The sequence below is a fragment of the Amblyomma americanum genome, chromosome 3 (genome assembly GCF_052857255.1).
Source record: "Amblyomma americanum isolate KBUSLIRL-KWMA chromosome 3, ASM5285725v1, whole genome shotgun sequence".
Taxonomy (NCBI): domain Eukaryota; kingdom Metazoa; phylum Arthropoda; class Arachnida; order Ixodida; family Ixodidae; genus Amblyomma; species Amblyomma americanum.
In genome coordinates this window covers 196,896,814-196,921,728 of record NC_135499.1, presented here as the reverse complement: position 1 = coordinate 196,921,728, position 24,915 = coordinate 196,896,814, and the positions used below count along the sequence as shown (strand labels likewise).

Here is a 24,915-nt window from a genome sequence, read left to right as displayed (position 1 = left end):
ACATCCGGTTTTATGCCACTTAGAATAGGCTCCAAAAATTTCCTCCCGGGGGTGGCTATCTGAAGCGAGTCAAAACATAAACCGGACACAAGAACAGAGAAACTGATCAGCGCAACGGCGTGTATCGATATTGGTCATAATACCTTTCAGGCGGCATAATATAAAGAGGCTCCTTCCTTTAAAAATTTCGAGACATGTTACAGGCAATCACGAAATTACACTTCATAAACAAGCACGGATGCATCAGTTTCCAACCACGACTTTTTATCGGGCCAGAGGAAAGGATTTGAGAAACAGAGACGCAAGAGAAGCTCTTAAAACAAAAAGTATAGTGCTGCTGGTATGTGTTATTCATGTTACGTGCCATACGAAATTAAAGGTTTAGTTTTTGCAGCCGCCCAAAAGCACATCACAAGAGCACATTAGGCCTAGAGGTGATCGAACTAAAAGGTTTCGAGATACTCACAGGAAATGCTCGGATACGCATTTTGGTATCCTTCTTGCCAGGCTTCAAGCTCATTGTGCGTTCAGGACACCTCAAGAACTCAGACGAGCGCACGCATCCACGGAGAAAGCTCTAGGCGACCGTTCCAGTGTAGTTCCCAGCCACCGACATCAGTAAACAACTGTTCTGACAGGCTTAGCACTCGCGCACTGTAGCCACTGCCATGACCGACTTTGAACTTGCACCTATGCTTTGTATTCTTGCAAAAACTAGTGCAGCAAAAAAAAAAAAAAACAGGGGGAAGGGGAGGGTTTTCAGGGAATCCTCGAGGTTGTCACACTGCGACGAGGTTAGCGATTTTTAGTCAACGTAAGGACGCAGGGACGCAGGTTTGCGTCTTTGATCTGATTATTCAGCTGGTCTACGCGGGCCCGCAAAGCTGGACGAGGTATCTGTGGTATACCAGTTTCAGCGCTTCAACTAATGCAATTCTGACGATATATGCAATACGTGAAAACAAAGAAACTGCTGAATTTTAACCAAGTCGTTGTTACTAGGCGCGCATTAATCAAAAGTAGCGAGGATCCCAGAAAATCTTCGAACGCGATAAAAGATGTCTGCACTAACTTAAGAAACATCTATTTTCTCGCCTGTCAAATGATGTGAAGGGGCAATAATGTTTATAACAAAAGCTGCTGTCTTCACATTAGAATTTGTTAATGTGATGTAGGACCAATATGCAGGTCGTGCAGGTGGCGCGTGGAAAAATCCGGAGTCCGGAGCGTCCGGGGGGTTCCAGCACTTCCGGTTTGATTGGCGGTGTGGTTGATGGGATGATGTGACATGTGCTCGCACGTTGCATAGTACCAGCGCGCGTAAAGTAGGAAATCGTTAACGCTGTAGTTCCGTGTTATGTCATTTTTCTCTCGTCTGTTGTGCGTGTTTTCTGCCAAAGCAGAAGCCTCGCCTTGTGTGCAGCGCTTTCTGCTTCAGACCGACTTTCCGTTCTCGGTACCGTTCTTCGGCTACAGCAAGATGGCCAAGAGTAAATTTGAATATGTTCGTTTATTTGAAGCTGACGACAGCTGCTTGCCGAACTGCTGGATTGTCACGCGCGTTGACGGAAAGGCATTCCACAAGTTCTCAGATGCGCACGGTTTCGAGAAACCTAACGACAAGCGCGCCTTGGATTTGATGACGCGCTGTGCGGAGCGCGTCATGGAAGAGTTTGGCGAGATTTGTCTGGCTTATGGACAGAGCGACGAGTACAGCTTCGTCTTCAAAAAGAGCGCCGAGCTTTATAACCGTCGGGCTAGCAAAATCATGACGAATGTCTGCAGTCTGTTCACTTCTTCGTATCTCTTCTACTGGCCCTCTTATTTCTCGGCCCCCATTCAGTACCCGCCTTCCTTTGACGGCAGAGTTGTCCTGTACCCAAGCGACACCAATCTCATGGACTATCTTAGCTGGCGGCAGGCGGACTGTCACATCAACAACCTTTACAACACGGTCTTCTGGGCTCTCGTACAGAAAGGGGGTCTCACCCCCAGGCAAGCCGAGGAGAGGCTTCGCGGCACAGTCTCGTCAGACAAGAACGAGATTCTCTTTCAAGAATTTCAGACCAACTACAACAACCTTCCAGCGCTGTACCGCAAGGGTACTGTCGTCATTCGCGAGCCCACGGACGCTGAGCCGCAGGGAGACGGTACCAAAGCGCAAAAAAACCGCAAACAGGCAAAAGTGTACAAAATAACAGCGCTAAATGTGGACATAATTCAAAAGGACTTCTGGAGCAAGTACCCGCACTTGCTAGAGGAATGAGTGTCTGCAGTGTAGTTTTCACAAAAGCATACTGTGTGTATAGTTATTAAATTGAACAGTGAAAGAAAATTCTTTGTGCATATTTTATTTCAGGTTGTGAAGCATCCTCCGTTTCATGTTATACATGAATAGCCATGCGATACAAAAGTGCTATTGTAGGAAACGTCTTCAGCCTTTACTTTTAGCACCTACATTTGCAGCAACAGAAAGCTTGCTGGGGTGGGGAAAACCATAAAGCAGCATAAGGACTGGATATAGAGAAAACATGCAGGACCTTTCAATTAAAAATTATGAAATTTATGTTTTTAATCAACACAAGGCGAGTCATACAGAGGTTCGCCTGTTTTGCTCTTGGCAACCTTGTTGCTACACTGATGTCAAAAGGAAAGCAATATCTGCACATGTTCTCCACATGGTTCAGTTCGGTGACTAAATGATTACTGTGTTCGGCTGCTGACCCAAAAGACTCTGGTTCGAACCTGGCTGCAGCAGTCGCATTTTTATGGAGGCGAAATGCTTGAGGCCCGTGTGCTGTGCGATGTCAGTGCACATAAAAGAATGCCAGGTAGTCAAAATTATCCGGAGCCTTTCACACGTCATCCCTCGCAGCCTCAGTCGCTTTGGAAAGTTAACCATCAAAAAATAGATGTTCAGTGATCCACTATATCACATGCAACAACATAGGTAGTACATCTCTTAATACTACATGTGTGGCATCTTTTCACCATTTTGTCCTGCAACACTATGTGCTCAAGTTACAGGATTTTTTCTCCTGCAGTTCATCCATTAAAAGTAAGGTACTCTAAGTAAGATACAACTTAAACAGCAATGGGTCATGGCCTACCGGGTCCTGTATTACTCTGCTTAGCAATCGCGACAGCAAACTAAACCAGTTTTTGTTTATATCAAACAAGTCGAAGGCATCAAAATTTTTTAGCTTAAAATTTCATTTTGTGATAAGCTTCTTATTCAAGTCACAAGAAAAACTTTGGACCACTTTTTTGTCGCGGAGGCAGTCGCGAATGTGCGTGGAGCTTCACTGGAGACATATGTTGTATCCGACTATAGGCAGAGCCCACCTGAGAAAGCTAATGACTGACCAGTGACAGTGGCCAACAAACTCCCTATATCCAGCAGCAAAAGTAGGACATCATGCCTTGTCATGCTGCAACAGCACCCTGTATGCACTGTGGCATAAGAAATGCACAACAGATTTTACAAACACATGCACAGTAGATTTCAGAGGCCTAAGTACCTACAACAGATGCAAAACCTATCATCAGCTTATCGGTGTCACTACTGGAGAGGCATTTGAAGAAAGTTTACTCCCACGTTTCTTTAGTGTATGTATTGTTTCTTACACCTCATGCATCATTGCATGTTGTCAGTCTTGGCAGTAAAAAAACCTGGCTGCAATCAAGTCTGTTTCATCTGCCTTCACTTCAATTTCTGTATGTTTCAAATTTGATTAGCTACAGGTGCATAGTGCTTTTATAACAATATTTTTATCAATATGATGCTCATGGCGTCCTTATTTATAGCTCAAGGGAGGCTGCTGTCTCAGATCTTACACTGTATACATAAGAATGCTTTCACTCCAAGATACCCAGTCCTAACTTGATGAACCCATGTAACATGAATACATGACACAACACGGAAGTTTTGAATTGGCACTTTTGCACTCAAGACTGCAGCAGTCATTGAGATTCTGACAATCATCTGCAGGCAATCACTACACTTTGTGGTAATCTTTCAAATTCCTAATCATAGTGAATGTGCTTTGTCAAAGGAAACTCCAGATACTAAGCTCAAAGCAATAAACTACTGGCATTATGATTAGAGAATCCCTTCAATCTGAAATCACAAATGATATCCTTCTAGAGATCAGTAACATGCATGCAGACTGCTTTTTTAAACATTTATAACATTCAACATGCACCATATTTGCACGATTGTAAGTCGACCCCCGGCCATATCACATTTCTGAAAAAAAAAAAAACAACTTGAAAGTTGTTTACACTTGGCCTTCAATAATAGAACGCGATAGCACTATCCTGCGGCCTCCGCTTATCGCCTGCCACGCGTGGGCGCACCCGTGGGCACATTCCAAAACGAAAGTGTATTAGTCACTGGACTACTCGTCGACACTTGCGCCATCGTCTTCACTAGCGCCGCCATCGTGATCGCTGCTGCGGTCCCACAGCTCGTTGTTCTAACATCGTCGTACAGCGAAATCCCGCACTTCGCGAACAGCCACACCGAGACATCGCGTGGAACAGCTGAAATCTTTGCCTCACTGCAGCTGCAACACCTGCATCACCCGTTGCGAACGTCAAACTTGCGGCCCCGCGCGCAGTTGTTTGTTTCTTCGGCGTAAAGAATGGCAGCAATCTTGAACGTAGCCGTGAACAAGCGCCGGTAGCTTACCTGGACCCGGAGCACGAATGACGAAGCACTACATTAAAAACTTGTGAAACGCGGCCGGCAGTAGCCAAATGCGTCAGAGCCATGGTCAGAGCGAAAGAGAAACTACGCGTTAGCGGTGTCGGCTCTTCCGTCGGCTACCGACACTGGGCCGCTGCGCTTCCAAGCGGCGGTGCCGCCGCGATTGGAACAGGGGCCCTTCCAACAACTATCGACGCTCCCTTGAGAACCAAGTGCGCAATTGAAAGTAAAAAAAAAAATTGGACGAAAGCGAATGTGTTATCGGGCCGCCGCCACTTATCAGCAACCGCATATCTGTGGCCACGTGTGGGGAGTGGGCTGGTGCTGGTAGCTGCTGACAGCCACCATCGGCCGCCACGCACGGGGTGGGGATGCTGGTTCTGCACGTTGACATAGCAGCTGCTCATGGCCAGCACCCACCAAGAGTCGATGGCACGGAGCCGCGCAGCAAAAATGCAACCACGCTGTAGGATGCATGGTATCTCGTTTGTCTCCCCTGTATTGATGGCGCAACGCTTTGGTTTATATTTTAAGTCAACCCCCCACTCAAAATTTTCAGATTTTGAAAACTAGGTCGACTTACAATCGTGTAAATACGGTAACTGCTGCTCTCACATGGGCACTTTGTGTCTTGCCTGTATTTATGGCGCGATGCTTTGGTTTCTATATTAAGTCGACCCCCCACATTGAATTTTCAAATTTTGAAAAATAGGTCAACTTATAATCGTGTAACTATGGTAACTACTGCTGTCACATGGAAAATTTGATCCTCACTGAGAAGAGCAGGACCGAACTTAATGCAGATCTGCAGTTGCTAAATGGACAATTTCAGTTATCACTAAACCTGACACTACATGGCATCAAGCCAGTTGCCAAAGCATGATTGTTATTTTCTATCCACTGCAGCCTGACTGAAGAGCTGCATCTGCTACCCTATTGTTCAGGAAATATTCGTATGTAAAGTGGCCAAGCTTCTTGCTTGCACATAACACATAAATGGCAATATTTCAATTATTTGTATTTCAATATTTCAACTGTATTTGTATTGATGTGTTATACTTGGGTCTGCGTATGATGTATAATCATATGTACACATGTGCTGCCTATGCTGTCAGGGGGGCATAGCCTAGTCAGGCCCCATCCGGACCTTTTGCTATTGCCTCCTGAGCCAATTTGTATTAAATTGTCTTAAATAAGAAAAAGAAATATCCTTTTGTTTACTTCATTACAAACCAATTTCTTTGCTACAACTTCGAACATATGTGGGTGCATATAGCATCACCTGATATACAGCAGGCCAACTTATTGATCAGGATCAGGCGGAAATGTGCAGCAGTGTTCACACAGAACATGATCAAAACTTCAATTGAGATCAGATGCAGTCACAACTGGAAGTGCACATGTGAGAGCGGTGCAGGTAGCACAGATGATGTGCCCACAAGCGTTAACAAAACTGCAAGAAACAAGCACACAAATCACGGGGCCCCCACACACATGCATTTATTCTCACGATGAGTGCAGGCGACTACACTGGTTAGATGCTGCCTCCCTAGCAGCGGACTTCCATATCATGCAGCTAACAATCCAGTTGGCTGTACTGTGTAACTCAGGGGCATTAGTCACATTTAAAAAAATAAGACAACTTAAAAGATGCACAGGATTTCCTATTCTTATAGACATATACGTCTTAACATCTGCACATTTATTTGAATCGGCTCCTTTCATCACAAATCTGATCACAGTATATGGTGGTGCACCTCCACAGTTAAGAGGAGATGGTGGTCTTGACACGATAAAAAAAAATTCAAAAATTTCAATTTTGCAAAAATGGCATATTCGAGACCTGTCTAAAAAATTTCAAGGCCCAATTCGACCTCTAATTACTAAAAACTTATATATTTTGCACTTACAAAGATAGGAAATGGCAATTTCGGAACAAAATGTGGCAGAACTTCGCACCCATTGCTTCTCATGACCGTGTCCCCAAAAGCCGTCATCTTGGTTTTGTTTGAAAACTGGGCCCCTTCCCTCACATCGTGGTATTACTTACTGCTGTGAAATGTTTTTGGAACGTCTGCATTCCACTGTTTATTCAGGCCTCTACAAAGACCCCCGAATCGCTGATGAACGCACTTCAAATGCAATTTTCTCAGATTCGCATTCCTTACAGAAGTTTTTATTAGGTTATTAGATGCAATTTCAATTAATTTTACACAGTTGAACTCAGAAAGAACTAAACTGTGGAGGTATGCTCTATTTTTTTTTTTGGCCAAGTACAACACTACAAATTTTGTGAATCATAATATCACCAAACTATATTCATAATTATGGTGATTGGACATAATTGAACATATTTATATAATGTTGTACCTCAAAAACAGTATAATAAGCATAGCTCCAGATGGCAAGTCTTCGGTTAAGGCTCCATTTCAATCAAACCAAAAAATGCTTATTTAAGTGTCTTATGCCCTGCAAGAATTTAGCTAATTAGGCTTGTTACTTTTGTATATTATGGGAACTAATTGAGATATACTGAAACTAATTATATTTTTGAAAACGGGAAGAAGAAACACATGTGCATACCCAATGTCATGATGATATCTTTGATAATAATAATTTTCATTTCAAGACCCCCATCTCCCCTTAAGAAGAGTGCTAAACAAAGGGAATGAATCAACAGCCTACATAGGCATGCTTCACAAATAGTATGCTCATGGGTGCCTTGATTATTGATGGAAGCAGTGCATAAAATTAAAACTAAATTCAGCATTTACTGATACATTAGAAAATAATAACATGCTTAAGACACCAAGCAGCACATCGTCAGACCTTATACCAGCACCACCCATAATTATAATTATGTTCAGATCAACACACTTCATACCCAGTGTACACCCACAATCATTTAATTACCATGCGTGAAGACCTAGAACGGCAATACACACATGCCTATGCCCATCTTGGAAAAAATTAAGGGCATGCGAACCGCTTAAAAGCTGCATAGCCTGCTTCATACAGGGAAACAGGGCGTAAGGCTAGTCAGCAACTTACTGCCACTGTAGCTTAATTATTGTACCATTATCACAGGTCTGTAAACCTCTTCATAAAATGAAGACAGTCTTCTCTGCAACAAGTTAGTTCAGTGATTGCCTCAAGGAAAGTTCAAACCGACACGATTGCGAGCTCTACTGCACGCAGCACAGCCTAAACAACTGTCGGAGATGAAAAACTCCCGAAAAATGTTTCTGTGCAGAAGCGATCATCACAGAGCTGATGGCTTGTTCTTGGCTAGAAACACTTGAAGTTCATTCCATGCTTTTTCCACCTGAAATTAAGAACATAAAGTTGGTGAAATGTAATTCCTAGATGTAGTCATTGCGTTTTTACCAAAGCTTTAAATGTGATGCAGTTAACACAACTATGTAACATCTTAAATACAAATAGACACAAGGTGGCAGTAGGCGAGCAAATTGCAAAAATAAAAAAAGAGAAAAAGAAAAGTGTCATGGGTTAGAACAGAGTTGCACATTATCGTTTAGTATCGCAAGTGCAACGGACACCAAGCACTGATGCGTTTTCAGGTGTACGCTTTGCTATTCCTTTTATATATGCTAAGAGTCTGTTTGTATGTCTTGCAACAGATTCATTCAAAATCATGATTATTACCTAATTACATTACCAAGATATATGACACCTTGGTAGCAGGTTTGAAACCATGCCAAATAATGCCCCAAAAAAGCTCTCGAAAGCAGGAAAAAAGCACAAGAAGAAAACATAGCTCTGGAACACACAAAACTATGCATAACAAGACCACACAGACAAGCACTGCTCCTATTGCCCAGGATGAGCCAAATAAGTAGAACCATGACTAAGGATTCTCAAGCACTGTATAAACATTGGCTAGGCATTTACTGTAAGCCAACATAATTTTGCAAAGAAAAAATAAAGAAAGTATCCTAAAAACGCAGCCCCCAATTACACAACTCTTACAACTCATTTTAATTTTTTTATTATTCTTGGGTTGCAAATATTTATTCACTGTAAATCAGAAGCCTAAAACCAAATAAACAGTTTAGAAGCAAACCTAGTACAAATTCGTTCTCACCACAGTAAAACCTTGAAGATATGGCATTTGGTTAATTCAAGTCCAAGATAATCCATATATTATCTGTGGTCCTGTAATTTACAACGTAAAACTTACAGGACGATTCGAGCCTGCAGCATGAACCGGCTCGATTAATTTCAAGATCTGGAGTGCCTTGCGGGAAGGCTGCAGTTAGCCACGTTCCCGAGTCCGACAAATAATAATGCATTACGCCGCTTACAACTGGCGTGCGAGCCTGCATTACGCAGTGCGACACCAAATTGGACTCTTAGGGTGGGATGAGACTCTGTTTTGTCGAAAAATTAGATTGAGATTTTGTGATCATCTTATAGAGAATTTATCTTTCAGAAAATATATTACACTTAAGTATTCATACTGTCCAAAATAATTTTTTCCTTTTCTTCTTCACGTCGACCAGAAAAGTGGGAGCACCTCAACATTGTCTCTTCGCTTCGGTAGTTCCAAAAGTTCAATGCTCTGAAGTTTTTGATCCAAACTAGGGTTCTGGAGAATTTCTTCATCTTTCAGAAAATATATTACACTCAAGTTTTCACAATGTCCAAAATAATTTTTTCCTTTTCTTCACGTCGACCAGAAAAGTGGGAGCACCTCAACATTGTCTTTTCGCTTCGGTAGTTCCAAAAGTTCAATGCTCTGAAGTTTTTGATCCAAACTCGGGTTCTGGATTTCGGTTTGCAATTTGGCCTTGTTTGTAGTGCATTTTTCAGCCACTAGGGCACCTCTTGTAGCTCTTTTGTCAAGGAGTTTTGAAGAATAAAATAGTTTTCAGAGACCTTATTGGTGTTTTTTTCAAAACAAAATTTTTGGAGGCTTATGTACCTTTTTCTTAAGAGCTATAAGGCATAAGGAAACATTTTTCACAGATGGTAGTTAATGGCATTAACTGTAACTGGCAGATAACTGTAACTAGAATCAATAAACTAAGTGCATTTGTATTTTTATGACTAAAAAACCAATCATATGTGGCAATTTTATTGCATCAACAAAGATTAAAAACATAACAAATCTAGTTTTCGTTGGAAGCACATAATTTTAGTTCCACTTGTGTAAAATTTGGGTAGGTACTTTCGCACAAAATTGCAACACTCTGAGGATAGTCGATTTTAAGAAAAAGGTACATTAGTAGAAAAAATAAACAAGACTAAAAACACTAAACAAAATTTTAAACTAGTTGAGAGCTCAATGCAAGCTGCGTCTATTTTAAGGTTCCTTGCAAATTTTGTAGCCATAGCTATAAACTGCTGTACAGCCAAGTTTCGAAACTCATTTTCAAAATCTCAACCCACCTTAAATGATCACACATTTTCAAGCGGATGGCAGCGGCTCTCCGAATTAATGCATTGTATGGTGACGTTAAATCATCCAAATTAACCCTTTGCAATTCACCACTGCCTGATTGCCAATGTGGCGTCCGGCATGCTCGGAGTGTGGAGGCCCAAAAATAGAGTACAGCTTCTATTTTATGTTCGCTGAGAACTGTGCTGAACTTGCTGATACAAGACAGACCATGCCAGCCTCGGATTGAAAGGACGGACATGACGCGCCCTCTCTTGTTGCTCCTTTTCAACCACAGCAGCTCCCATCCAGAGTCCTTATCCTCATGCGCCCTAGAGCTGCAGCGCGCCTCTAATCTGACACAACTGAGCTTGGCTACCGTCCTCACATATGCCAAAAATGACAGTATAAAAGTGCCGGTGAACGGTGAAGAGCTTTTCCAGTCACTGAGTTACGTTGAGAAAGCTGCACAACTATACCCTGTGGGCGTAAAAATTGGCATGACCAAAATTCTGGTGATTGCCAGTGACAGGACAATCAAGATGAGTCCAAACAGGTCCCTGCTTTGGTAGAAATCGATTGTTAATTGTTGAATGCAGCTTTGTTGAGTGCAATAACACTGACTCTGTGAAGTTCTTTACGCTACTCTTTTTTCATTTTTTTTTCATCTGCGGATAATTAGGATATTTTGTGCGGTTTGACATTCTTCAAAATAATGACGTACTGTGACAGAAGCAAGAGAACTTGGGTGCTTAACATTGGTTATCATCGTGGCACAGCTCACACCTGCAGGTGTTTTGTACTGAATCTACGTAGCAGCACCTAAACAAAAGTTTAACCACCACCATCATAAAAATTTAATCATTTTGCTGATGAGTACTGTGTTTACTTGTGTATAAGCTGCAGTGTTTTGTTTTTTTTTGCGAAATCGCACTCTAGAAACTAGTGTATAGATCAATACGTGAATCACAGCAACCACAAGGTGCAAACTCGGCTATAAGCTCAGAAGAAAGAACAATGGCACTGCAGAGAGTCCTGTGCTGTAGCCACGTTCAAGACTTGACAAATTATGGCATCTGCTACCACCATTAGTATCCAAAGGTTTCACACGCTCCTTCCTTTTCAAGACAGCTGCACCACTACGAAGATAAGAACAAAGCTTCACTATGCCATAGCCGCCGCAACAAGCAGCAGAGGAAAGACATGCCTCCAGAATGCAAGCGATTATTCTTGGCAGCATTTAAGCAAACCATCAATTTACTTGCAGAGGCATCAAAAAACTGAGCAACACCATGTGATTTCGATGTCACCGAGGAGTCAATCATCTACTGGGGAAAAAAGCAAGAACACCTCTTAGGTGAAAAGTTTCTCACGGCACTGCCACAGCTGAGGTATGTGATGCACTGCGCTAGTCACCTTAACTGCACATTGGTAGCCCGTTCACACTGGTTCACACTGGTCGACCAACAAGATGTTCGAATTTTTTTTTTCTTTTTTTTTCCAGTTACCAAAGTTACGAGGTCCATCTTACAACCTACCGACCAATACGCGAGTAAACGCAGTACATGAGAAAACTTAATAACCATTACAACAGTGTACCTCACATAATACTCAGCAACCACTTCTATTTCTGTACCAGGTTTTTGTAAAGTGAGGCTTTTGCCCAGAACTTGTGATGCTATAGGCCCAGAGTGGAGAAACACAGCAGCCAGCAAGTAAAGAGGTGCAATGTGCCGTGTCTCTCCTCACACTACGATTTAATGCAACAGGAATGCGGCTTCAATTTCAATTGTTGCATTTTTTTTTAATGAGCAAGCTGGGCCACTGGCAACATACGACTTCATAAGTATATGTTTTAGGTTCTGCACCTGCCGCTCTGTTGTAGCGTAGTCCCAAAGGGAGCAGAAGATGACATTGGCCTTGTCCACACGTTCTTTGTTCGACATTTGGGCTTGGATTCGGCGTAAGGCTTGGTCTTTCTCCAGGTTGTCTCTAGCCATGACTCGCTTCAGCGCCTATTCAGGACACAGGAAAGGATTACAACAGATTGCCCGCTTTCACTTCGCAAAACTGCTCAGCCACTCGGTGGCAGTTTAAGCTACTGATATAAGCACTTATACAGAAGGCTGAACAAAATGTGCCCTTTTTTTATGACTGGCCCATATCAAGATTCAAGACAATTTTATTCAATAACAACAACGAAACTTATATGTAAGTATTTGTACCAATAGCCAATGCAGCTAGTTAATGGCCCAACACAAGTGTTAACAGGAAAAACACGGACTGATAAACGAGGTGGCGTGACATGATGAAGAAACAATGCAACCACGCACAAATAAAAGAAAAAAACTGATGGTCGACATGCGTAGTTAGACCAAATGCAATTTAGGTGCGCTAGCACTCCGGGTTTCGCTCGGGTTCTGGTGTTCACATCCACTGTTCACGGCTGGAAGCTGTTCAAACAGCGATAATGGGTGAATGCCCATACAGTGTAATCCACTTAAAGCTATACCAGATATAATTATATATCGTTTATAACGATCAAATTCATAAGATTTATCAATTCTCCCATTGCCCTTAAGTAAAGATAAACCATATAGTATAATGATAAAATTATTGGCGAATTACGGACACAACGATAGGATTCTGGCCGTGCGAAAGGTGTTTACCACCAAAATTTACCTGGAAGTTTGATAAAAGACAAAGTACTCTGAAGCAAATAATGTGAAAACTCTGCAAACAGACCGGCATGGTGAAATCTGTGAGAGGGCATTGCATACGGCTATCATCGTCGCAATCGCTGCAGGATGAAGGGAAGAGCTTGCTTGGCCGCCGCAGTGCAACACTTTCTCAAACAAACATACTTTCCGCCGTTGTTGCCCATTTGTGCATTCGTGAACTGGGTAAAAATGGCAGCGACTAAGCGCAAGGCAATATCTCTGATCCCCACCCCCCACACTTATGTCGCTGAGAATTTACTTTTTCTAGGGGTATCTGAATAATGAAATTTTCGAATATGAAGAAAAAATGGCTTTAAATATCAGACCAAACCAGTGGCCTGGCTGACTAAGCAGTAAACCGAACTGCCAGCAATCCTACAGTTTCAGACCACGGCGTGACTTATGTTCTGGAGGATACCAGAAGTGCTGGAAGTTGGTTCCCACGCTGCCTACTGCTAGTCTGGGAAAATGATCACCAGCACTATAGGACGGTGCGCAGTTGTAACTTTCATTAGTGGCACCAATTTGTACACAAATTGACAATATTTTTTTTTTACGTGTGGAGATCCACGAATTAAGGTGGGAGCGGGCACTGGCACATGGCGCGTAATACCTGCCGCTCTGCTGAGTCTAACTTGACTCCTCAAATAGGTTGCCTCCGAGAGTAGGTCGAATGTGTCAGAGTTTTAGCTTACTGTTTTCCCCAGTACTTTGGCTTGAGTGAGCTTGTAGCCAGAAAGGTTTATTGCTAAACATATCAATCAATCAATATTTTATTTCTTCCTCAGAAAAATATTAACGGAGGACGAGGAGGGCTCGAAGAAAAAGTGGAAGTTTCCACTTGACGAGCTTCGAGCCCCCTATTTACAAGTGGAAGATTTAGAAATATACGTCAGAAGGCCATTTTTGCAAAAGGTCGACTAGCTTCAATGCACTTTTTCTGTTTTTTTTTGTTTTTCATGCAATGGCAAAGTGTGCCAAAACTATTTGAAATATTTGATATTATTAGAAAAAGATCAATATTTGCTTCGAATTTGCTTTGAACCAATTAGAAAAAGATCAATATTTGCTTCGAATTTGCTTTGAACCAAAAAATCACTATTCATACAACTCTAGTCAGCTGTATCAGATTCCAAAATAAGTGAGTTAAATAATGTTGGTTCAAACGCATCAGTAATCTGTATAGCTTTTCTTTGGAGCCAAACTGGCTGTGGCTCAGATGGATGCTAATAGCAAATATTCTCTTGTTCAAAATTAACAAACAAAAACTAGCAGGTGCCCACAAAAAACCGATTACCTCCTCCACAGGGATGATGCACAACCAGATTTGGTGAAACTTTTCTTCCCAGCCGGCTTCCAAGAGCAGTGCAGACTCCATGATAACCAGTTTAGTACCTGCACAAAAAAGATGGTCAAAGTAAAAAATATTAAAATAACATGAGAAATATTGTTTGTAGCCTGGTACAAAAATTTGCCAAGCTTCCTATTCTGTTGATGTTCTTTCTATTGGTTTTCTCTTTTAAGAGCGTTAGCTCTTGTTTTGAGATTTCGTGGGGTCTGCTACCACCCTGAGATCACAGTGTATCTGTGGCAGCAACCAGAAAACAGCATATCTCGCATTGAGACTTGTAGCGCCATCTACAATATCATTGTAGAAACAACCACCTGCCCCATGCCAATGATGACGTCACGGTCCAATATGGTGGATAGAGGAGGAACTATGTGAATATGACGTCAGGGGACGAATGGCGGCATAGTTTCGGTTTCTCAAGTCCACGATGGCGGCCATTAAAACTGGTTGCGACCTCCCGTTCCTTTCCCCCTCAACCCCTCCCTCCAAAAATATCCTATACTGTCACCTTACGAATGGCGGCATAGTTTCGGTTTCTCAAATCCAAGATGGCGGCCATTAAAATTTATTGCGACCTCCCGTCCCTTTCCCCCACCCCCCTCCCCACAAAAAATATCCTATACTGTCAACTTACGTGTGCATTCGTTCCGCTATTTATACTCAGACAACAAGGGGCACCCATCTGAGGACAGTTGTGTACCGAATTTGGGAGGAAAATAAAACCCTATGGGTTGTCATGTAGAAATAAAACCACAAGTAAATAATAGGTAAACATTGTATACATGCAATTACTAATTGAAGCGTTACCATATCGCACCGCATTCCGAATTCTAGGCCCACCTTGACCGGGTGTACCTCGACAATGGGTAGACATGCATCGTATTTTCTCTGATAGATGGCGCTAGGCGTCGATCGCTCCGCTAGGTGGGAAAGTTATGTTAGTTTTCCGAGCCGCTCAAGGTTTTCTTCACTGGCGCTGCAGGACGCGATAAGACTTTCGTTTTACGCATGGCCAATAAAGCTAACGCTCACTACTTCAACATCTTTCAGACAGTGGCAGCCTTGTTTTTTTCATCAAAGCATGCAAACAGCATGCCCTTTTTTTTATCAATGCTATCCTGCATTCAATTTTTTTTTGTTCCCAAACTCTGCTAGCACCTAGGCAACAGTAGCCACATTGTTATATACTGCTTTCATTAGCAGATTACAGCCTTATTTGTAAGCTTGGATTTAAATTTGGAGCCATCCAGGGTCAATCCACACAGCTCTGGACATGCAAATGCAGCTACCATATTTATACGATGGTAAGTCGACTTAAATGTGAGTCATCCCCCATATCGCGTCAGGAAAAAAAAAAGGGTGTGCCTGTGGGCACATTCCAAAATGAAAATGTATTAGTCACTGGACTACTCGTCCACACATGTGCCATCGTCCTCACTAGTGCTGTCGTCGTCGTCAGTGCTGTGGTCCGACATTACGTCGTTCTAACACCATCGTCCAGAGAAATTCCCACTTCGCAAACCCTTCGCGACCCTCCCACCCCAACACCCCAAAGACTTCGGATTTTCAAATAAAAAAAAAATACATTGACTTACAATGATGTAAATACGCTACCTGAGGCACAGCTTAGCTTCAGACAATCATAGTCTGTGTGGCATGTGCATGTGCTTGCAAACTTGACCCCTCAAACACGACACTACAATACACGCACTAATCTAATTTGGAAAATTCCTTACTCATGTTTATGACTTTCTGAACAAATGCTCTGTCATGCCCTACCGACCCTACTAAACCACCTTAATTGTCAGGGAATAAACATAAGCACCGTTAACAACAATATACTTAAGTCCTTCTTTGTAACGCGAGAGTGACCGTGTATGAAACAGTTTTATGTATTTAGAAATTCTCTTTCCATTGTAAAATTGGTGTGCTACCATGGCTGCCTTGTATATATTGACTCTTATTTGTGGCTCGAGAATGAGTGTATATTATTTTGTATTGCATATTATATGTGCTGACTGTTACACATTCTAATGTACAAAGATGTATATTTCTAAATCTTCCACTGTATATGCCTTGTAAATAGGGGGCTCGAAGCTCGTCAAGTGGAAACTTCCACTTTTTCTTCGAGCCCTCCTCGTCCTCCGTTAATATTTTTCTGAGGAAGAAATAAAATATTGATTGATTGATATGTTTAGCAATAACCCTTTCTGGCTACAAGCTCACTCAAGCCAAAGTACTGGGGAAAACAGTAAGCTAAAACTCTGACACACAATTCAGAATTCGAATGACAATAATGAAAGCAGCCCAGCAACAGTAAATAATTTGGTCTGAATAGGCATGGCCTTTGTAGATATAAATGTCTCATGTTGACGCACTCAATAACTTCTTCTCAGCAAGAATTACAACTTATGAAGGAATTAGTCCTGTTACTATAATTAAACTGGAATTGGAATCTGAGCATTTATTCAAGGGGATGAGCTGCTCCAAGAGTGGAAAGCTGAAAAAGTTGGCATGATGTTTGAACTAATCCATGCTGAACCAACCTTTTCGTCTGTGCTCTTCAAGCCGCTCGTCAATCAGCCGAGAGACTTCAGGCCACACAATTTTATTCAGCTGCTGCCGTTTTGCCTGCACATAAATGGTGACAGCATAATGAGCCTAATGTACTTATGTTCCCCAATAAAATACTGGCAGAACACAAAAATTCAAAAGTTTCCCTTTCCCTTAGGTTTACCATGATTAGGTTTCAATACAGGGTTCTACCGGAAAAGACCAGCCTTGCTAAAATGGTTAACAGCGCTTGCCAGAGAAGCCTAAAGTGTAAAACTTCAGTAATTTTTATTACCAAAATTACATTGCAGCTATCCCTACTATACTGACACGAAGACACCAGACTTAACCCTAGAAGCTTGAAGTGTACCTATTTTCACCTTCTCAAGATACTGTAACACACGTTGAATAGGAGTGCAGTTGTGCAAGGTGCAAGGTGTGCAGTTCAAAGAGAGCATCCACATCAAAATATGAATATGCTGGAACATACAATTTCTCCTTAAGCTATGAAAAAAGCATGCTATACCAAAGGATTCTCTTGCACTGATAATTAGCCTTGTACAAGAAGTCATTTCAAAATGAGTAGGTTTTGCTGAAATGAGCATGCATTATAGTTAAGTGACATGACCACAATCCATATGTTCAGCAGAGATGGCTGATAAAGACAGTGTAAGAAAGCTGGGCATTATTCTTCACCACCAGTACATATCCAGGCAATGTATAGCAGTTCAGGCACCACTGTGCATCAGTCACTTCACATACAACTGCACATAAACTCAGTGCACAGTTCTGAAAACAGCTGCACTATGCAAAATTTATATTTGAAGAAGACAGACCTGGATGTGGGCAGAATGAAGGAAATTTTGACACCGAGTAATAGACCAGACATCCTGCGCTACCTTCCTTCCTTGCAGGCAGAAGCAAATAAATGCGACCGCCTTTGTACAGGTGTGCCATGGTAGATGCTCTTTAATCACATATGAGTGGAACTACAGGGCAGCCGGAAAAGAGGTTCATTATTATTATGCACCACCGTATTTGTGTTTTCCTTTGCTGTAGTTAACTTACCAATGCATTCCCTTTCTACTTAGTTGCATTTTCTTCTCATGCCAAATCTTCTGGTCTACGGCAACACTGCAAACTTTTTCTTTCTCAATTGATCATTTTTGTTCAGCAGGTCTATGGCCCAGCATTGACAATGATTTGCGTGTTACAATTGGGAAATGCTGAATATTCATTTGACAACATTGTGTGCCAGCTTTATGCACCATAAAATCCAAAGATATGTATGAGATAAGCACTACCAGGCTTCACCATACCAGCCTACATCAACTACCAAAAAAAATCTTGCAGCTAGAAAGAGCCTTCTTTTTAGCTCCGCTTTTCACAACAACTGTGATGTCTTCTAGCACTTTTTAAAGACACCAGAAATGGTATAGTGAAAGCACGGGCCGCACCTCATCCGCAAAAATGATGGCGCCCAGGACCTTCCTGTTGATTGTGCCATCAGGGCTAACCACTTGGTCCCCGAATGTCTCCACTATATGGGCATACGCCTGCGTACCCGGCCGGTAGCTTTCGTGGCCGAGGGGGTCGCAGTTGATCACCACAGCACCTAAGGACTCCAGCTTCTGGATGATGTGGCTTTTGCCAGTGCAGATACCCCCCGTCAGTCCAATCAGGTAAGGCTGGTCAGGTATGCCTGGCCTAGGCTGAAGTGCATGAATAGAGTATGCATGAGGCAAAGGACTTAAGACAAAACATTCATGATTAGCATTCAACCATGCAGATACTGTAACTCGACTGAGATGTTAACAGCAGCGCAGTCCACCCACTGATGTTGGTAAGTCACCAATCTTAAAAGGTACGTTCAGGACCTTTTTAGGTGATGCACAACACAAAGGAACAAATGACCTCTCATAAGTCAAGAGGTCCATTTGTAGTTTAAGACTTGTGACCAACAAGCAACAAAAAAATATGAAGATATCTCTCAAAGCTGGTCACATTACAAGCAAAAGTTAAAGATAATCCAAGATATTCTGAGCAGTGCACTTGCACAGAGCTTATACAAGAGGTTCCGTGCAGTGTGCCAGGCACCTGTCATCAGAAAGATATGATACTGGTACCCACACTGTGCGTAACCGTACCTTCCTGTCATCAATACAACTCACAAAGTTTTCTTAATGCACTCTAGAGAAGACAAAATACCCAAAAATGAGGTAGTGATTAAATTGCAAGAAAACAAAATGAGAAAAACAAGAAAGATTACATAAAAAAGTAGTAAACCAACCTAAGCATATGTTCATTCTCTACCATGGTTATGACGTGTTATTGGCAAAACACTCCAAGGACAGAAAGAATTATTTTTCTCAGATAAAAGCGCCCCTATGTTCTCACTTCTGAGTAAGATAAGTTGCCACATATGGTTCACACAACACAACCAGCACTCTGAAACAGTCACAATCAACAATCACAATAACAAAAAAAAAGTGACTTTACTGCAAAATATAGCCTTACTCCTGTCTTACCTTGGGTGGATTGAGGATGGTGCCAAGCTGCCGGCGCCTGAGTGAAGAGGAGCTCACTTTGAACTCCTCTCCACTGCTACGGCAAACGTCTTCGGCTAGGCCCACGGATCGAATAACCATCGGAGGCATGCTCTGAAAGCCAGAAAATGACAGTGACTGCTGAAAAACATGCTAACAGCTTTATGAGAAACATGTCAATCTTCACAGGCAGTGAAGTTATCTTTTTCATGACAATGAGCCTTTCGGTGATGTCGGAAACATGACAATGGGAACCACAACCTTGCTTACCATGACCCATCTGGAAGGTGGCAATCGATTAGGCGGTTAAAATTATTTTAACTCGAATGCCACTATAGTCAGGTGAGAAATCTATACGGTAGTTGAAGAGGCTATCTAAAGTTGGAGATGAATGAAAAAAATATTGGTATGTTCTGGTAGGTCCAGCTATATGGTGGTTGAAACCAACGAATACTAGCATTTTCTTAGCAATTCATATTTGAAACCAGCAGAGGAAGTAAGGACAAAGCCAACAGTGGCACCATGCTGTGTTCAAACTTTGGCGCTCAGCTAGTAATCGGGCTACACTACGACTAGACTGCCTGGAGTGGATATAACTATTTCGAACACGACTGAGTGCAACACAGAAGTCTATTTTTGTTGGAAGAAATTTCAAGCATCTTAATTATTTCCTCTTATAACCAGCCCCAACTTCATCAAATGTTTTGAAAAGGCAGACTGCCACTATGCTAACAGTGGCAATGCAATCAGCAGTGCTGCTACCCGCAAAATATGGTGGTGGAAATTTGTGATAGATATCACTAGTCTTATTTTAGTGATAATCTTTTAAAACTCCCTTATTGTTTGAAATTGTAGTTTTAAGAAAACTCGCACATTTCAATTACAGGCCCATAATCACCAAGGCGGCCTAGTCAGTCAAAAGCCATTTTCATGTCTCTTATGTCATGGTTTGTTGATGCTAACTGCTGCCAAATAGAAAGATATATTCTCATGTTGAAAAAATGTCTAAATTGTTCTCCCACAGTTCTCAGCCCTATAGCCTGGTATACATGTTTATTTGAGCAAGAATCTTTTTGTTGCCACAAAAAAAAAACATGGTCGACAAAATTCAGTAGACTAATCTTAAAAGCTACATGCATATGCAGTAAGCCATTAGAGAAAGGTGGATAGACGACTTGGATGAACAACGTAGCCTACATATCCTGACATCTCTATGTTGCAATTTCATTTTGCCTGATGAGCCTAACAGGTAGACACTAAGGATAAATTAAAGTGCAAAAAGTAGGACAGTTTATGGTTAAGGCTGGTCAAGACATGTAAGGTTGACGTACACAGCAATCTATGTACAGCATATTATTGCAAAGAAAATCTGTTTCCAGGATACAGAGAGAGAGATTTTAATGAGAACAGGAGAGGCGTGCCTGGTAGTTAACCTGGTATGCTACTCCAGATGAGAGTAAAGGAAGAGGGTGAAAAAGAGGAAAAATAAAAGGCGAAAGGTGAAACCACTTGCGCACTCACAAATACACAGGATCATCACAGGATGTCTATTGTCTATCAAACCCATGTGCCCCATATAAACTAGTAGGGCTTTCAACTTATCAGGCAGTGCCCTCATTTAACAGCCATGTAGGTAGCTGTGGACGCTGCTACACTGTGGAAGGATGGAACCAAGGAAATGCTGTTTGCAACCACTTTGCATATTACAAAATTTCACTTTTTCCTTGCTGCCTAGTCAAATCTTTCAAGCAAACATAACCTTCGGGAACTGTGCTACAGGCCTGCATTTGACACTACACTATGTTTACTCAGCTTTCCTGTATTTCCAGAAATCAGTAGTTGAGTAAATAACATGGATGGATTTCTGGTTAGTTACTAAACAAAAATATGCTGCTGCCAATGACAGAGGCAAGAAAAGTGGAAATGGCAAGATAAATTGGGCACAGCATGTGCATGAAACTAGTACCAACACTAAGACTGAAATTGCAAGCAATTATAACAAAATATTACTTGAGTAAAAGTATGCTACATTTATAATGACTGCATAACATATTTTCACAGGTTCTTAAAAGTTTTCTCTAACAAGTGTACTTTCGAGCAAGTAAAGAACGTATTAGAACGATGAAAATAAAACACACACACACACTATCCTTTCCTTGTGACTAACTATTCTCCTTGCTTCACACAATTCTGACAAATGGAAGCCAGCATAAACATATGGCAGACTACATGAATGTTTCCTTCTAGATATATTCACAGCATGCTGCGCGAAAGACCCAGATAACATTTGGAGGTCTCACAAAACAAACAAGTAGCCCTTGTATCAATACTTTTCCTCTGAGATCAATGTCATGGTCAGAGTAGCACTTAAAGATAAGATAGGAAGGCAAGCTCTGAAGCTATTATACAATGTATTGATCCTGGCTCCCAGCTTATCACCCATGGCCTCTAAACACAATGAGAAAGACTCTTGCCAGCACACGCGACAAAAGCAAACATCCTTTCCCATGAATGTCTAGGGCAAGTGAACACATGTGGCAGTGCATGAACGAACCTCACCTAAAAGCACAAAGGACGCAGGATATGTAAGGCGAAAAAACTAGCAGGAGTAAGGATATTGTCTTTCTAACATTTGCAGAAGCCTGACACTCATAGATGGGTGAACATCAAAACAATGATGTGGATCAACTATCTCAGGTGATGGAGACAGCATAGCCCACACTGGTAATCCAGTGCTTTTCAGCCCTGCAAGAATAAATGAATGATATTCAATGGGGTCTAAAGATATTCCCTTATGTTCCTCAAGAACCTTGAAAATAACCACTGACAAAGCATAGATGCCAATAATAACTAGCTTCTCTAAACCACACAACGTCTCCCCTTTTCCTTTCGTGTCAAAGGCATTACACATCAACAACCTCATAAAACTGGGATGTAAAATCAGTTTTTGAACATACCCTTCTGGCTCGTTCCTCATTAACCAGTCTGCCTCCTTTCATAGTTTCTTCGCTGACGTAGAGACATTCTAGGTCGCTATCCTCTATGGTTGGCCCGTAGGGATTGTAGATAGGAATCACATCATACTGCAGGGTTGAGTCAATATCTTGTAAAAACTCTATCAGAGCACGTATACGCATCTCCACTGGCTCTATCAGCTCCCAAAGTAGCTTGCCTGAAAAACAAAGAAACAAAGGCAAAGAGATAAAACTGCTGCATGCAAATGTGTAGCAAATCAAGGGGAGACTTTCACTTAAAGATAACACAGCTTCAGGAGGGAAAGAAGGAAGGGGGGGGGGGGGTAGTTAAAGTGGCTTTTTTTACTAGTCTCACACATTAGTGATGTCCATCTTGCAAAAAAAATTTTAATTGCATTAAAATAAAAAACAATATCAGCAAAATAAACAATCACAATTTATACATAATATTGGGAAGTGCTAGCTTAAAATTCTTAAAAATGGTTCCAAAACATGATTATTAAGTGCAATAGATTATTATTAAGTGTAGCAGTGACCTTGAAAAATTGTGTACAGTTTCTTCAAGTCAAACTCATCACGATAATGAACTGCATCTTGTAAAGATGATGTAATGAAATAGGAAGAACATAAATGAAATATGCATTTTGCACTTACTAAACATTACCTATAAATGAATTGTAGGGCATTCTTAAAGGTGTTGCAGTGCATTCTTAAAGGTGTTACAGCCATGCATTCCATTATTGTTTTTCACTATCAGCAACCACATGCTGCGACTGTGATTTGACACACATGTCAGCAAGATATCTTCCCAATGGAAGACCTCCCCCCAAAAGAAACCTGAAAACAAAGTGTTAAGAGGACGCCCAAGTAGAAAAGGGACTGCTGTCAGCAGTGGCTTTTGCAACAAATTCACAAGCCAAGTAACACAACAAATGCTTTTCCAATTAATTTGATTGGAAAGCCACATGTGAATTTGTTTGAACCAGAAGTGTGTTGTGTTGGCAACACTCGCTGAGTGGCACACGTGTGAAAAAATGGAGTGAGCGTATTCACCTGTAGTTAGCTGCAACTGAGAGTAACCAGTGTTGAGTCCAACATGACAATGACATGCAGCCGAACAAAGTGGAATGCTTACTCATTTCCTTTAACCTCATAAGCATAGCACACAGGGTTAGGTTACCAGAAGCATTGATGCCTTTCGATGTGACACTTGTGTCATGGTAAGTGTAATGCTGTGTGTTCAAAATGAGCCGCATGCAGCCTACAATCCATAACCAAGCAAAACCAGACCGTTCACCTTTCAGCATGTCGCCGTCAGTCACTCCAACAACCAGCTTGCCTGACGCGTGAAGCACAGCCTCAGAGAGCAATACCTTGTGGCCAAGGTGAAGGCGATCAAAGGTACCTCCAAGGCAGACACTTTCAAAAGTCTGAAATGTAGAGATGTTCTGGACCCCGTTGCTAGCATGGTTGAAACCATTCAAGTTGTCTTCGTTGCTGTCGTTCACTGTCAACTTGCTGTCAAGGTAGTGGAAGTTGGAGCAGCTCTTGTTGAACTGGTGCCCCAAATACAACTCCAGATCAGCACGAGCATGGCTGCTATCCGTCAGCACAACGTCGAAAGGTGCCTTCAAGTGAGACTCATTACGAGCTGCATCTTTGAAACAACTCTGGAGAACCCGGATGTCTAGGTGTGCACACACTCCAGCAGCTTTGAAATAGATGTCTGGAATGAGCTTGCGCAGTTGAGACAGTTCTGAGGGTGTGAAAACAGGCTGCTGGACAGGCCACAAATGGTGCCGGTTAGGCTCTAGCTTAATATACAAAGTTTTGTTAACTAAATTCTTGGCGGCCTTCAAATAAGCGGAAACATTTGAAGTCAAGATTCTAGGCGACGAAGTCAAAATTAGGAGACCTGTCTGAAACATGGCAGGCCTCTACAAAATATCGTTGCCCACTGAGCTACCGTCTATTGTATTACTCCTTTAAAGGTAGGGCTGTTAGAAAGAACTTCCAACGGAGACCTGGAAAATTAAACAAAGCAAGAGCAAATAAACGTTGTTTCGAGGTTTTTACTAAAAGGGGTGCCGAAATTATGAGATTTTACAGGAAATAGTGCATACAATCAATTTCAGAAACTGATTACCCAGTAGTCCACTTAATATGCGTGGTGGTGCTTTTCCTTTAGACTCTCAAGGAACGGAGTACTTTAACACATCAACATACAAATTCAATGCTCAGCGCTACGGACGAGCACCTCTGTGTACGCATGTGCGATTTAAAACAAGACACGAAAGTAGTTGTTACACTCGCCTCGTGGTAGACACAGACCTGAGGACAGTGGAAACTGTGGTCCAGTTTACGTCGTACCTGCGCTTGAGGAAATTTATAAGGAAACATCAACGCGAACCTCCGCAAACACAGTGCAACAACGGCAGCAGCATTTCGGCAATCCTTCTCTCCTGCATGTGGAAGGGGAGACGAGGAAGATGTGCGGAGTGCGGACGTGCGCTTCCATACCACGTGCTTCCGTTCAGGTTCATTTCTGCCAGTGCGTCTTGCGCATTAGATAACCTCAAATTTCCTCTCCCTGCGTGGTGTCCTGCGCTCAGATTGTAAAAGCGCTAGCTTTCGTTATTGTTGGCTTGCTGGGTGCAA

General features: G+C 42.0%; 3 protein-coding genes across 4 annotated transcripts in view; 1 reads left to right on the top strand and 2 right to left on the bottom strand.

Annotated features, from left to right (window-relative positions):
* Cul3 (cullin 3) overlaps window positions 1-1,176 on the bottom strand; it is a 37,963-nt gene extending 36,787 nt beyond the window's left edge. Inside the window, exon 1 of one of the 2 annotated variants that reach the window (XR_013313418.1) lies at window positions 467-1,028. Coding sequence is in view for 1 of the 2 variants with exons in the window: in XM_077659515.1 (XP_077515641.1) it covers window positions 467-520 (54 nt within the window). In the remaining variant the exon portion in view is untranslated. Of the gene's footprint in view, window positions 1-466 lie in introns of both variants that reach the window. The other variant, XM_077659515.1, reaches the window with a different exon arrangement.
* Window positions 1,177-1,239: 63 nt separating this feature from the next.
* THG (tRNA-histidine guanylyltransferase) lies at window positions 1,240-2,335 on the top strand. Its single transcript, XM_077659523.1, has one exon. It carries the CDS (start codon window positions 1,358-1,360, stop codon window positions 2,264-2,266), a length of 909 nt encoding a protein of 302 aa, XP_077515649.1. The 5' UTR covers window positions 1,240-1,357; the 3' UTR covers window positions 2,267-2,335.
* Window positions 2,336-3,293: 958 nt separating this feature from the next.
* On the bottom strand, window positions 3,294-24,896 carry Ppat-Dpck (Bifunctional Phosphopantetheine adenylyltransferase - Dephospho-CoA kinase). The gene is made up of 9 exons (XM_077659516.1): window positions 24,571-24,896; window positions 23,555-24,281; window positions 22,240-22,454; window positions 19,265-19,396; window positions 18,194-18,448; window positions 16,730-16,814; window positions 14,130-14,227; window positions 11,981-12,127; window positions 3,294-8,036 (listed from the first exon to the last, which is right to left on the bottom strand). Exons 2-9 carry the CDS (start codon window positions 24,183-24,185, stop codon window positions 7,974-7,976), a joined length of 1,626 nt encoding a protein of 541 aa, XP_077515642.1. The 5' UTR covers window positions 24,186-24,281; window positions 24,571-24,896; the 3' UTR covers window positions 3,294-7,973.
* Window positions 24,897-24,915: the final 19 nt, after the last annotated feature.